A 15,228-nucleotide genomic window follows, 5' to 3' on the forward strand; every position below is an offset into this window, starting at 1 on the left:
AACAGGGTATGTGGCAGACATTGTGCTGTGTACTTCCATGGCCATCCTCATGAATTCCCACAACAAACTGAAACCAGAGAACACTTGAGAAATCATTTGGCTCAGTCCCTCTTTCTAGGTGACTCACATGTCTGCATCTATTAGAAGCACAACTTCCAGAAACAGAGTGGGGTTTTTTTTGGTTAATCTGGTGTGAGAAAGAGAATGGAGCAAAAAAAGACAATCTTTTGTGTGTATGGTGATGGCAGCAGGGTGGGTATAGAAAGAATGTTTAGTAACCTCTATCTTTTTATCCTACTCATACAGATAGCAGCAATGTGAGCAGCAGCACATCTACACAAATAAAAGAGTAAGATGCAAATTGACTGTACCTTCATGGCACCCACCAGCCAATCAGGAGTGAGTATGCAAGTTAACCCAACAAAGATGGCAGGTTAATTTGCATATACAGGCACCAAGCAGCCGAGGGCAGGGTGGAATGCTTGCATCGTTGCCATGGTGATGATACAAGCATTCCACACTGCCCCAGCTGCTCTGGGGCCTCTGGGCACTGTGGGAAGGCGGAAAGGTCAGAGCAAAGTCAGTGCCGGCAGCTAGGGGAAGGAAAACCCATTTTGCACAAATCTTTGTGCATTGGGCACCTAGTGGATGTATAGAATTATGAGATATATTATCAGGTCACAAAAATTAATGCATTTGATAAGGATGAAAGGGGCTTTATTAAGGGGAAACATTTCCACCAATTGGCTAATCCTTGAATCTGGTTTAAACCACATCTTCATTGGATTAAGTGCAAGCTCATTCCCTGGGTATGGTAAAGCAATAGGGAATAATCATTCTTGCTTAGATGAAAAGAAAAATAATCTACAATGCTGGGAATATTTATTAGTGTCCTAAGGAAATATGTTTGGTGAAATATAATGACAATTCATGTTTAAAGATGTCTTTTTAACTAGATGTTAATGAAGTTCCATAGAGATAGGTCCTCAGCATTCTGCTCCCAACTTGTCCACTGACAAGCCATGTGAACTTGGACAAATTACTATGCTGGACATTTGACTCAGTTCCTTGCAACAGTCTTTCTTATAGCTGAAGGCTCATGGTTGTGGCCCACTGCGGAAGCTCCATCACTGGAGATGCTCAAGCAGAAAATGAAAGGGAATTTACCAGGATGTTGTTCAGGTGATTAAAGTGTCACATGGCATATAGATAAGATGATCTTTGAATCACTTCCCAAGTTTAAGATTCTGGGATTCTGTGCTTCCATGATAGAAAATGCAGCTCTTTTTCCACTTCACTTTCCTTGGCACCTATCACTGATGCTTGCTGAGGTTGAAGCTTCAATTTAAAGGGAACTGGAAAGGATAAAGGAATAGACTTCTGCCAAAGAGTTGGGTCTGTGGCTAATGAATGATCTGTCTGTGGTAATGAAGAAGGAAGCCAGTTCCTAAGACAATACCTCCTCCCTGCTCCACCCCCTCTTCTGACTAAGGGCAAATGAATGAGAAACATATGAATTAAGTTTACTTTGAAATATCGATGGATTTAAGGATTAGGGGTAAAAGACTCGAGTAAACCACACTTTGGGTTTTGCTGACCCAAAAACATCTGAATATGACTTACAGACCTTTTGATGAACTCACACTATTGCTGGGCCTGCTCATCTATTAAATGTAGCAAGAAAAAGGGCAGAGTATAAACTGAATATTATTAGCCTTGAATTCTACCCTTGCATAAAAAAGTAGTTCTACAAAGGAATTTGTGATGGCAGGAAATTGCTTTAAAAAGCCACTGACTCTTATCCTAGAGAAAAAATAACTAATACCCAGATGAAATAATCAATATATGGAAGAGCTTTTCAATAAATTTGATTCAGGCTATTATATAACTGTTCTGTAGCTCTTAGGCATTTCAGGCACCCATGATGTGTTCTTTTATTCATCAATTCAGCCCTTCTCTAGCAGTAATAATAACATGACATGTACCAAACAATAAGACCTTCTGAGAGGGTGAAAGCAAGCCATGCAGGATTTTGCTGCAGTGCAGCTGAGATTGAAGAGTGAAGTAAAATACAAGGAAAGCAGTGAACGGTTTGGATTGTATTTTCTGTCAATTATTAGGAAAAGATAAATACTGGAGGAAAAGAGAACAAGAGAAAGCATGGATGTGGAATACTGTAACAAATATACATTGACTGCCCATTATGTGGAGACACTGTTCTAAGTGCTTGGGATAACTCAGAAACTAAACCAAAGATCTTTGCCCTTATGGAAATTATATTCTAGCAGAGGAAGATGGACAATAAGGCACAAATACAACATATAAGTAAAATTAGGTAATATGTCAAGGATGATAGATGCCATGAGAGGAATAAAGAGCAGGATAAGACACTCTGAGGGGCTTTGGGGGTTGTTGTAGTGTTTAATGGGCTGAGAAGGTGATTTTGAGCAAAGACTTCAAGGAGGTGAAGGAGTAAGCCAAGCAAATTTCTGGTGGACAGCATTCCAAGGCAGGAGGGTACTTGATGTGTGTAAGGAACAGTAAGGAGGCCAGCTCAATCAATATATATATGCCCAAGAGACCTTTTGTCCATTTGACCAGTCACTATGATGCACACTGACTACCAGGGAGCAGACGCTCAATGCAGGAGCTGCCCCCTGATGGTTAGTGAGCTCCCACATCAGGAGCACCTCTCAGCTGACCAATGAGGCCAGACACTGGGCTCACAGCTGGTGAGCGCAGCTGCAGTGGTGCAAGCCTCTCTTGTGGACACTCCCCCTGCATACCCCTCCCCTGTCCGGACCAGGACTGGGATCGGGACTGCATTGGGACTGACTGGGTTTGAGCCCGAGGCTGCTTCTCAGTCATGGGCACACCGGTATCGCCCTAGGATGGGCATGGAGACCACAGCAGAGCATCAGTGAGACTACCGAGCGGCAGCAGCAGGCACAGCAGGGCTGGGATGAGTGGGAGCGTTGTGGCGCCTGGCCTGGGCTGGGGCTCCTTCCAGGCCACCTGCTGCTTCGCTTCATGCACTACTACGTCCTGAAGGGGATGATGGTCTGCAGGTTTCGGCCTGATCGCCACAGTCCATGGTGAGGGACCCAAAGGTGCATGAATCCATGCACTGTGCCTCTAGTTGATTCATGAAATATATACCAAGTACCTATAATATGCCAAGCACTATACCAAGCACTGCAGGGGGAAAAAGTTAATCTCCAAACTTCAAAGAGCCATGGAGGAGATATGGCATGAAAACTGTTTGATTTGGTCATTGTGCCTTCTTTAACATAGGACATTTTAAACTTTCTTTCCCCTAATCTTCTTCCCGTCTCCTTACTTGATATCCTTCCTTTCTGGAGCCATCTCTCTTCTCACCCATGGCATTAATCCATTTTCTTTTCTCCTCTCTTTTCCCCTTTGCCGCCATCTTAGCTTCTCTCTAGGTCCTATTTCTCTCACCAATTCTCTGGATTTCTCTTGTATCGTTCAGAAGTTGTTCTTTATCTCTTATTTCCTGTATTTAAAAACAATTATGTCTACGTGTAGATTTTTTGCTATTTATCTGACTTGGTGTTTCCTGAGCTTCCTGACTCTGTGGTTTGGTGTCTGATAATTTGGGGGAAATTCTCAATCTTATTTTTTTGGTTTCCTCCTCTTTCTTCTCCTCCTGGTAATCTCATCATGAATCTATTATACTTTTTTTTTTTTTGTAGTTGGCCCACAATCCTTGCATATTCTGGTCTATTTTTTTTCAGTGTTTGTTCTCTTTATTTTAGAGTATTTCAAGGACTTTACTGATACATCCTCTATCACAGCGACTTAGGCTGTGGTTAGCTTCACCTGAGGGCAGACCTTGTTAAAAACAGGATGCTCCAGTGTATTTAAAAATGATTGCTTTTCCCCTGACAGTGCTGGAAGCAGATTTTTCTCAGATATTTACTATGGAGACCCAGTCGAGCTCCTGGGGGTAAATCTCACAATGAATCTCTGCTCCAGTACATTATTGTTCTTTATATTTGCCTATCTGTCTCTTCAATCTTGGAGTTTTCCCTGTGTCCTCCCCCTCTTAAGGATACAAGGAGAGATGTTGATTTTTCAGTCTCTTCAGCTTTTGTTAGGATGGAGATGCAACTTCTAAGCATTTTATGTGTGAACCTGGAAAACTCTTTGGTCTCTCTATCTCATAAACTGTTCAAAGTTTTCTCAAACATCAGTTTAAAAAAATACATTTTCTACAATGTACAATATTTTTGTTAGAAATAAATAAATGGTAAAAATGACAACAGTTAATTAAAGCCGATTACTGATTTTAATAGAATAGTAATCAAAACTTCATGTCAAAATTTACATCAGCAAAATCTGACAGTAGAATTGGTCTTGGTAGCACTAATGATCACAAGTAAAAATTTGCAATGGAAGAAGCTATGATCAGTAAAATTAAATATGAAAAAAACCTTATACCCAAGAACAGTGTGCATTATTGCTAAAAGTGTCTGCTTCACTGTGAACACTCCTTTGTCCTCAGTCTTGGGGTCTTATTTGTTTTCTTTGGGAGTCCACTGGGAGTCTTAGAAAGAGGTTCCCAAGAAAGTTCTGACCTCTGTTCCAGTCTGTACTTTTATTTTTAAAAAATTTCCAGATATCTTCTAGCTACTTTAGAATATATTGGGAAAAGTGAGAAAGGTCAGTTTTTTCATTCGGAATGTTTACAATGGTCTTCTCTCAACCAACAGCTTCTTTTGTAAAATATCAGAGTGGTACAGGCTCTATGGAACTGAAATGCATAACCTACGTATCCCTGAACTGGAAATTTACCAACAGAATAATGTCAAAGCCGAGTTCTCTTGCAAAACCAATAATCATACAAGCAGCATTTAATGCTTTTTCTTCTGGGAAAGACAGATGCACAAAAACTTTAGTAATTACCAAATGTCAAAATAATACTGAACAGAATAAATAGTTGCCTAAATTAAGGTTCTCTTGAGGATCAGTTACATATAAGAACAACTGACAAATCAAGCATGAAGAGAGGTGGGGTGCATTTTTTTTCCTCTCCTTATAAAGTATATGGGGAATAAACAACTCCTGCTGTGATTATAAGAATATCTAGGTCATGTCTGCAGAAAGATCTGTGGTAATAATAATAATAATATCCTAACCTTCCACAGCGCTTAGCAATCTCAAAGCACTTCATAAACATTAATTAGGTCTTTGGTAAGCAGAGACACTGTCTCATTGTTGTTGTTTTCCTGTTACAGCATTAGTGAGAGTCTGCAATCATACTGGAGTTTAAATATTTATTTACTTTATTTAAATATTTATTTATTTTAATGTATATTTCCTCCATGGGCAATGCTGTAAAACTAATCAGCAGAAGAGAAAGGTTCAGGGCTCTATTTTTGCAACAAGCCAGAACAAAAGTTACTGCTTCTCCTTGTCAGGTGAATGCAGCCTGCTTTCCTACTTACCTTCCTCTATTTCACATGTGCCATTTCCATCCTCTAAAAGGGCAAGTGTTTTTCTCATCCTGTAACCACCCAAAGCACAGCAGGATGCATTGCATAGCACAGGTATTCAATAAATACCTCAGGGGTGAGGGAGTGCAGACCCTCCTCCATAGCCTCAATTGCAGAATCTTCACACAACTGTCCATGCCCATTTCATTACAATTTAGAAACTGAGTCATTTGCTGATACCATCTCTGTTTTTCTTGTGTCTGGTCATCAGTAGACTGAGGATAGGAAGGTGGTAGAAGGATATAAATGTAAACCTGACATTCTTCCAAGTTTCAAAAGCAAGTGCAAAACAAACATCTTTATTGTCAACACTTTATGGACATCATGTTTTTTTCTTTGAATTGCTGGGAATACAAAGTTAATGCTTCCAGGATAGATTTTTTTTTTTTTTTTTAATTTTATTTTGGACACTGAACTGACTCCATTTAAATTTGTCATATTTATATTTTAATTGTAATAAATTGAAATTCTTTCTTTTTGGTGCTATTTTCATGGAATCTGGAGATAATTTAGTGGTTACACACCAATGGTGTAATAGTTTTCTAACTCACCTATTTACCCATTTCCTTTTCTCTTCTGTAAATCTAGGATTACTCGCTGAGAAAAAATAGGCAGAGAGCCGAAGGAAATGATAGAATACTTGCCTTTTGTTATAATCATGTCTAACTTCTGGCAACTTTAGTGCATATCAAAATGAAACCCCTGTGAATTTCAGATTCTGTGAGTTTCCCCTTATGTTCATTTCTGGCTAATCTTGTGCTGGGAAGTTTAAATGCTGTAAATTTCAGACTGACTTAATAATGTCTTCTGAAATGGTGACATGATGGGCTTATAAACTGCATCTGAGTTCTGTGGTTCAGGGCTTCAGATCCCTGGAAATCATGAAGAGCCTCTGCAAACAATGAATGTGACCTACACATAATAAGTATAGGCTGCATTCTCTCTAGGAATTCCTGTAGTTACAAAAATATAAACAGGCAACAGCAAATAGGCCTTGTGGGCCATAAACCATTTGCAGAAATATCTAGAAGTTACAAATTAGGCTAGTAAATTGTTAAAAAAAAAAAATGTTTTATAATCCTACCTTTCATACAACAAAATAGGAAATATGTGATTAGATGAGTAACAAAATAAAGGCAAATCAAAATAAATGACAAATATGAATATAAAATATTTAATATAAGTATAAATATTTTAAAATTTTATTTTCTTGTCTTCATTTCAATAAATTCATGAAATTTGTTGTTTTAAAGGAAATTTTTACAAAATTTGAGCTCTACTGATAGTATTACTCTAAGCTAAATCTAACATTAATTAAACTTGAAATGTAATTATAATCAAAGTGTGCACAATCTAAATGTTTTCATCAAAATATGAAATTAAAAATAAATGTAAATTTTTAATTGAATTATTTTTAAATTAAATATTCAAAATGTCTATTAAAATTAAAAGCAAGTACAAACTATAATTACTTATTACATTTTAAAAAATAAAAATTTAAAAAGCTAAAAATGTTTACTTAATTTTTTGAAATTTCATAAATCTTATTACACATTTTATAAAAATGTAATTATTCATGATTCTAGTATTTAATATTCGTATTTTAATTGTCAATTTAAAATAGCATGTTTTAGCCATATTGTATTTAAATTTTCATATATACAAATTTAGAGTAATGTAAATTATTTAATACTACAAAATATTCCTCAGCTACCATATGCAACTTTGTTGTTTGTATCTCTACAACCATGAATTGAAACATGAAAAAAAATCAAAGAAAGGGCAATTTTTCTCTACTAAGACACAACATTCATTGTAAAAGAGTCTATTGAGCTCATATTATCTGAGGATTTGATATGCTAATAAATTTATCTTATCCTTTTCCTAAATATTTGTGGCACTGAAATTCTCCTTGCATTTTCATGCAGTGTTTACCTCCATGAGTAAGAATTTTAACCCATCCAAGTGAATTAAGGGAAAATGAAGAGACTCAAATTGAAGTTCTAATGGCTGCCTACCTGCTCAATAAACCATTCGTTAGAAACATTAAATAGTGCCAAGATCTGCAAAGGAGGTGATTCATTCTATGGCCCAAAGGTAATATGGTTCAATTGAGGGACCCAAATAGTCAAGGACTATATTCTAAGCGCATGATACACCAATAGCTCTCAGCTAATGCCCTTCCAGTATCAGAAATTTTCTGAGCTTAAGTGTCTTCATCTGTAAAAGGATAATACTTCCTCATTCATAGTACCCGAGGTGAAAATTAAGTGATATAACCACTATAGAATGCCTGGCACACAGTAAATTCTCAAAAATAATAGCTATTAGTATCGAATGGCACAGAATTATAGAAACTGGCAATACTGAATTCGTTCATCAATCTAACAAATATGTATTGATCCTACAGTAAGCCAGGAGTTGGGCAGAGTGCTTGGGATTTAAAGGCTGCTGTTTTGCCTTGGGGGTGTAGCATTTTTGTGGGAGGATCAGAAGTGTGAAGTAGAGATATGAAGGTGCTGTGCAAGCACCAATGACAGAAGAGCTAACTTGATTTAGGAGACTGAGGCAAGACTTCTTAGAGATGTTATCTAAGCTAGCAGGGTGAGCAGTTTCCCAGCAGAGAATGGGAAGAGCATATGGGGCAGAGGATTGCAAAGACATGGAGTCATGAAAGAGCTTTCACAATCGAGAAAAGTAGAAAGTTAGGTAAAGAGGGGCGGAGTAAGCAAGTCAGGCCCCTTAGATGGCTAAAGTGAAGCAGTAAGACCTAGCTGATTTCTTGGGAATTAGACTAAAGGTACCACATTAATCTTTCATCAGTGTGCTCTGTTGGGTTCAAATAAACTTCTAGTTTTCTGAGATGTGCCACTTTTGACAAAGAGGCTTACAAAAGGATTGATCAAAGCCATTCAGCATAATAATATTTATTTGTTAGTACACACCACTTTTCTTAAATCACATCAAAATTGGGGCAGGGAGCAAACTATTATTTTGGACTTGACACTAGCTCTTCGCTCCCCTATAATTTCTGTGATGGGTTGCCCTTTTCTCCAGAAGCACCCAGTGATAGTCTAAAAATTGCAGTAACAAAAACAAACAAAAAAACCCAAAACAAACAAAAAAATTGCAGGCTTCTTAGTTACTACCAAAATTGTGCTTAATTCCAAAGCAGAAAGGGAATGTTCAGTATCTCTTCAAATCTTGTAAAGTAATGTGTAAACCATCCAAAGTATTTGATTTGAAACTTGGGAAGGTAACACAATGGCTAAAGCATCAGAAAGAATTAGACCGAGGAGAAGGAAAAAACCCAGCAGCTGCAGACCTGACAAGGCAGTCACTTCTAAGGACACCTCCAATGCCATCTCCCAGAAAACAGAATAGCCCTGTTGCTCCTCCAGAAGAAATTCTCCAGCACAATATGCAGTTACTTCCAGAACAATCCCACTGATGTGAGTGGAGGAGGAGCAGAGTGTCAGTAGTTGTGCAGGTGGGAATTGATTCTCAGACTCCAAGAGTGGACGAGCCTTTCAATGGTGCGAATTCATCCCAGATTAAGCTAGTTGTATTATCCAACACCAACAGTGCCTCTTATAAACTGTGGACTCATGTACTGCATAGTTTTAGTAGTGACTCAATTTCATGGGAAGACATTATTTTATTTACACTCAGTATTCTTCTGTAGTCATAATTGCATCATAATCTTACAACATTTCAAAGCTATTTAGAGAGTCTATGGAAAGCCTAAATTAGCACTTAATAGTAAAAGGTGAAAGATTTATACGGTCTGAAGAGAAACCAGAGTATAGCACTTAATAGATTAAAAAAAAATAAAGTTATCATTTGTTTTAGTTGACTCACCATTCCGTGGTTCAGCCACCCTGGGATAAAATTATCAAGCAACTTCGGGTAAATCATCTCTCTGTCATAGGCATAAATGATCCAGAAGACCACTACAACAAACTAGAAGGGAAAAGAAATCCTTATTTCAAATTCACTGATTATCCACAACATACAATTCGTTAATTAACTATTGTTTAAAGAACCCAACATTATTTGTAATCTATAATGAAAGACAAATCAGTAAACCAGCTAATGACCAGAAAGACAGTTCTAACTTCACGCCATTAGTGGTAATGGCTGGAGGCCCTCCTCTTTCCCTGATCTCTCAATTGTGTTTTTTTTTCAGGCAGAGGAATCTCTCTAAAAGGGAGAGAAATGGTTTGTCTGTTGTCTGCAATAGCTCCCTCCCAGGGCTAATTGGGTTGGTTTGATTCCTCTCAAGAGGGTTTAAAAGTTCACTGGTGGTTTTGGATCCCATTCCCCACTCTACAGAGTTAGCACACATTCAAGAATCTGTAGTGGATGTCCCTTTTCCTTGAACTCATCATGTGGTTTAAATTAATCTTCGCATTCTCAAGTTTCTATTTCACCACTAACTACTTTAGAATCGCTGCTATAAAATGTCCCAAAGTCACATTGCGAGCAAATGTATTAATTTATGTGCCCTAAACAGGGGCTTTGGCAGCTCTGAGAAGTAGATCATATGGAGGGCAAAGGAAGATTTCTAATTCTCTTGTAAGTTCATCTGGGTCCTAGAGGTGGGTTTTGACCTATCAGCAACATAATCATCAAAAGAGAGTAGAGTATTCAACTTGTTATCATTTTCTCTTCAAACTAATGATGGGAGAATAAGTTCAGATACAATAGAGAAAAGAAAGGCCCAAGGTCTTAACCTTCAGCACAGAATTTAAAAGAAAAAGTGGATGCTTTGTACATAGTCAATAAATGTAGCTTTTGATGCCAGAGGGAGGATTGATTCAAGTTTCTGTAGAGTTATGTCTCAACCAATAAATACTAGAGAATGATAAAATGCATCATGAATATTCAACAGAAACAATTTACATCTCATTTCTTATGTCATCCATGTCCCCACATTTTATTAATAAAAGTAATAAATATTTTAATGCCAAGTTTTATAAAACCCTTGGTGATTATAGCTCAAGGCTAGTAATCAGATGGGTTCCAAATTTCTATTCCAAGTATTTCAATTACTACATGGATTAGCTTGCCTGAAAAATAGCCACCCTTAAAACCTAGGATATTATGAACATTCATTCTTTCATAAAATATACTGAATGATAATTATAATATATAAATGTAGATTATACACATAATTTTATGTAATTTTTAAAATATATATTTTATTGATTTTTCACAGAGAGGAAGAGAGAGGGATAGAGAGTTAGAAACATCGACGAGAGAGAATCATCATCGATCGGCTGCCTCTTGCACACCCCCTACTGGAGATGTGCCCGCAACCAAGGTACATGCCCTTGACCAGAATCGAACCCGGGACCTTTCAGTCCTCAGGCCGACGCTCTATCCACTGAGCCAAACCGGTCCCAGCAGATTATACACATAATTTTAATATGAGTGGGGTCCCAGTTATTTACCTGCTTTTGGATGAACTATTTTCACTCAGTTGATAAGTGTACAAGATGACAAAAGAAAAAAAAAATCTGTTCTTATCATTAGGGTCGTTACAAGTATAATACATAATTTTTGAATTATCCACAATTTTAATTTATTCATTCCACTACAGACTTCAAATATGGTAGCTATCAGTGCCACCTGCCTGCAGACCTACAAGCTACAGCCTTGCTAACAAAGTGGGGCCCATGGATCAGCAGCACCTGAGAGCTTGTTAGATGTGCAGAATACCACTTCCCATCCTGATGTGTTTTGATCCTGCATTTCAGTAAGAGCCCGGGGTCTTTTATATGCATATAAGAGTTTGAAATGTTCTGCTTTGGAAGGCCCTGCTCTAGCCACCTTGAGCCTCCTTTCTTACCATGGAGTGAGGCGATCCCATGGCTGAGTGGCTTGTCTAGCTAGAACCTGCACCTCTCTTCTGGAATACATCCCAGGAAACCATGACCCTGGAATTCCCAGAGACACCAGTATGCCTTGGGGCCTGTGTGGCCTCTGTCCTGGGTCTGACCGCAGGAGTTGATTGTGAAATGTATCATCTGACCTGAGAGATGGTTAAGAGGCATTTGTTTCTGGAGGGGGAGAACAAAAGTTTTACATTGGGATCCACACAGGCATGAAGCCATTTCAGTCCTAGATGGGGCTACAGGTGGAAACCCTCTTATCTTTGCAATATAATGAAACCTAATCATGAAAGTGAAATCCCATCATATTCACAGGACCCTCCCGCACTCAAAAAGAAGGATTTATACTGGCCTCTCAGCAGGAATAGGAGGGGGAGTGGAATCTTGGGGTCATTTTAGGATACTTTCTCTGTTCTTTCCAAAATTGCTTTGGCTATTTTAAGTCCTTTGCATTTCCTACTAAGTTTTAGAATCTCAGCGTAGTAATTTATATAAAAATATCCTGCTAGAGTTCTGATTATCACCATTGAATCAATATATTCAACTTGGGAAGAAATGACATCTTAACAATATTAAGTCTTTAGCCCATGAACATAATTTATATCTCCATTTATTTAGATCTTTAATTTCTCAATGTTTGTAGTCTTCAGTATATATAGATCTTGCACATATTTTGTTAAATCTATGACTAAGCATTTGATTTTTTATGCTATTTTAGATAGTATTAAATTTCTTTTATATTCTTTGTTGCCAGTATATAGGAATATAAATGATTTTTGTATGTTGACATTTGTTCAATTCACTTAGTAGTTTGAGAATTTTTTAAAGTGTTTTAGATTTTTATATGTGCGTGATCTGCAAATATAGACAGTTTTTCTTCTTCCTTTATAAGTTATATGCCTTTTATTATCTTTTCTTTTCTTTTTTTATTGCACAACCTATGACCTTCAGCAAAATGTTCATTAGATGTGATTAAGAATGAGCATGCTTGCCTCCTTCCTTATCTTAGGGAAAGTGTTAGGTAAGTCTTTCAACAATTAATTTTTTTTTCTTTTAAAAAAATTTCTTTATTGATTAAGGTGTTACATATGTGTCTTTATTCCATTACCTCCCCCCACCCCCATCCTCCCCACCATTCCCTCACCCTCTTGTTGTCTGTGTCCACTGGTTAGGCTTATATGCATGCATACAAGTCTTTTGGTTGATCTCTCCCCTTTACTCCCACCCTCCCCTACCTTCCCTCTTAGGTTTGACGGTCTGATTGATGTTTCTCTGTCTCTGGATCTGTTTTTATTCATCAGTTTATATTGATGATTATATCCCATAAATGAGTAAGATCATGTGATATTTATCTTTCTCTGACTGGCTTATTTTGCTTAGCATAATGCTCTCCATTTCCATGCTGTTGCAAATGGAAAGAACTCCTTTTTTACTGCAGCATAGTATTCTATTGTGTAGATGTACCACTGTTTTTTAATTCACTCATCTGCTGATGGGCACTTAGGCTGTTTCCAAATCTTAGCTATGGTGAATTGTGCTGCTATGAACATTGGTGTGCATATATCCTTTCTGATTGGTGTTTCTAGTTTCTTGGGATATATTCCTAGAAGTGGGATCAGTAGATCAAATGGGAATTCCATTTTTAGTTTTTTTAGGAAGTTCAATACTGTTCTCCACAGTGGCTGCACCAGTCTTCATTCCCACCAGCAGTGAACTAGGGTTCTTTTTCTCCGTATCCTCTCCAGCACTTGTCATTTTCAGCATTTAAATTTAAATTTCACCTTAGCTGCAGGTTTTTCTTACATGCCTTTTATCAAGTTGAGGAATATCTCATCTATTGTTAATTTATGTCTGTAATTAATGAGTGCTGGTTTGTTTTCAGATATCTTTGCTGTGTATTTTAAGGTAATAATGTAGTTTTTTCTCCTTTATTCTGTTAATATGATAAATTACATTCATTGATTTTTAATGTTAAGCCAACTTTTAATTCTTAGTAATTATGTATTATAATTTTTAGATATAACTGGATTCAACTTGCTGATATTTTGTTAAGATTTGTTTTCCACCTTTATTGATCTACAGTTAGTTTTCTTTTCTCATGCTGTCTTTTTCTAATTTTGGTAACAGGACAATGCTGGCCTCAAAAGATAATTTGGGAAGTGTTCTCTATTTTCTAAAGAATTTTGTGCAAGATTTCTTCATTATCTATTTGATATGCTTTTCTAGTGGAGATATCTGGATTTGTAGGTTTTCTTGTGGGATTTAAATGTGAATTCAAGTTCTTTAATAGATATAGAATTTATAGTTTTTTTTTCTTTTTTCTTGAGTTTCACTTTGTGGAATGTCTCCATTTCATCTAAGTGTTTGAATTTATAAAGTTGTTCTCAATATTGCACTATGGAAATCAACAAATACTGCAGAGCAGGTATTTTTCCTTTGGAGAACTGGTTGTTAATCGTTTACTGCAGGTGAGAGTCACTTTCTGTTCACCATGAGTGATCTTTCAGTGTGCCTACCACATGCAAAGCATTGTGGGATCAATACTTAATAGTGCAATGTAGTCAATTTCATGACCTCTAACATATGTTGAAGGAATTACATGGGTTATTAAAAGAGAAGAGACTTTCAAGGAAGTGTTAGTCACCTTTCTTAGTGTAACACTAGAAGGTCAAGAGGCACAGCTGCGTAATCAACCTTCAAATAATTCTTGAGATATAAACACAGTACAGATATCTTTGCACTGATATCTTCTTGGAAGTATGGTCATCAGCAAACCCAAAATAAGTTTGAGCTTTTCTACCAGGGCACAGATAGAAAACAAAAATAGGTGTTTTTGGACAGGCTAAGCCCTGTGGTGGGCAAACTGCAGCTCGAGAGCCACATGTGGCTCTTTGGCCCCTTGAGTGTGGCTCTTCCACAAAATACCATGGCCTGGGCTCCTGTATTTTGAAGAAGTGGCATTAGAAGAAGTTTAAGATTAAAAAATTTGGCTCTCAAAAGAAATTTCAATAGTTGTACTGTTGATATTTGGCTCTGTTAACTAATGAGTTTGCCGACCACTGGGCACTGTTGTGAAGAAGCTCCTTCTCTAGCCAGGGCCAATGGCCAGCTATTCCTTAGCACACACCTGCTGCTTCTCAGCTGCCAAGACCAGAATACTGTACTTGAACTGAGAGTGAAAGGAGCACTGTCACTTTCCAGTCCTTCAAGTGTCCCAGACAAAAATACCTGTGTCACAGCAAGTCAGTGAGGCCTCATTTGAACCCCTGAGACTGTTCAAAATGAAACCTAAGGAAAACTGGATTATCACATTCTGCAAGAGTCTTTCATATGAGGTCTAATAGAAGCCAAAACTAATCAACATTAGCGTGCTTCTGTGAAGAAGCTTTATTGACCAGCGAGGAATTCTTGGGAATTCAGTAAAACGTTAGAATGAAAAGGATGCTGCAGAGAACAGTGCCACAAAAGAGACTAAAGAGAAAAGCTACTTATCTATAGATTGGTCTGTAAAGGCCATTTAACATAATCTCAAACACCCACTGTTGAAGGACGGAAGGAAGGAGAAAAAGGGTAGGGAGAAATATATCTTTAATGTCTATAGCTTCAACATGAAGTGATCCTATGGAATTACTTTCCCCTTTAAAACAAATTTACTAGTACTCAAGACTTTACCAAAGACTGATTACAAGTGGGCTCTACTTTGCTTCCAAATTTCCTATTTATGTTTTCTTTCCCATCAACTCTTTCCATGATCATACTGTTGCTGAGCAGTAATATTTAGACAAGTTCCCAGTTGTGATTTCTCTTTCCAA

The 15,228-nt window shown here is 37.4% G+C and overlaps 1 protein-coding gene across 2 annotated transcripts in view; it reads right to left on the bottom strand.

Moving 5' to 3' along the window:
- Positions 1–15,228, bottom strand: part of AIG1 (androgen induced 1) — a 167,077-nt gene that overhangs the window by 104,138 nt on the left and 47,711 nt on the right. For both annotated transcript variants that reach the window (XM_084889331.1, XM_084889332.1), the window contains exon 3: positions 9,381–9,482. In XM_084889331.1, the coding sequence (XP_084745457.1) occupies positions 9,381–9,482 (102 nt within the window). The remainder of the gene's footprint in view (positions 1–9,380; positions 9,483–15,228) is intronic.

This window comes from Pipistrellus hanaki (genome assembly GCF_964339955.1).
Source record: "Pipistrellus hanaki genome assembly, chromosome: 7".
In the NCBI taxonomy this organism is placed as follows: domain Eukaryota; kingdom Metazoa; phylum Chordata; class Mammalia; order Chiroptera; family Vespertilionidae; genus Pipistrellus; species Pipistrellus hanaki.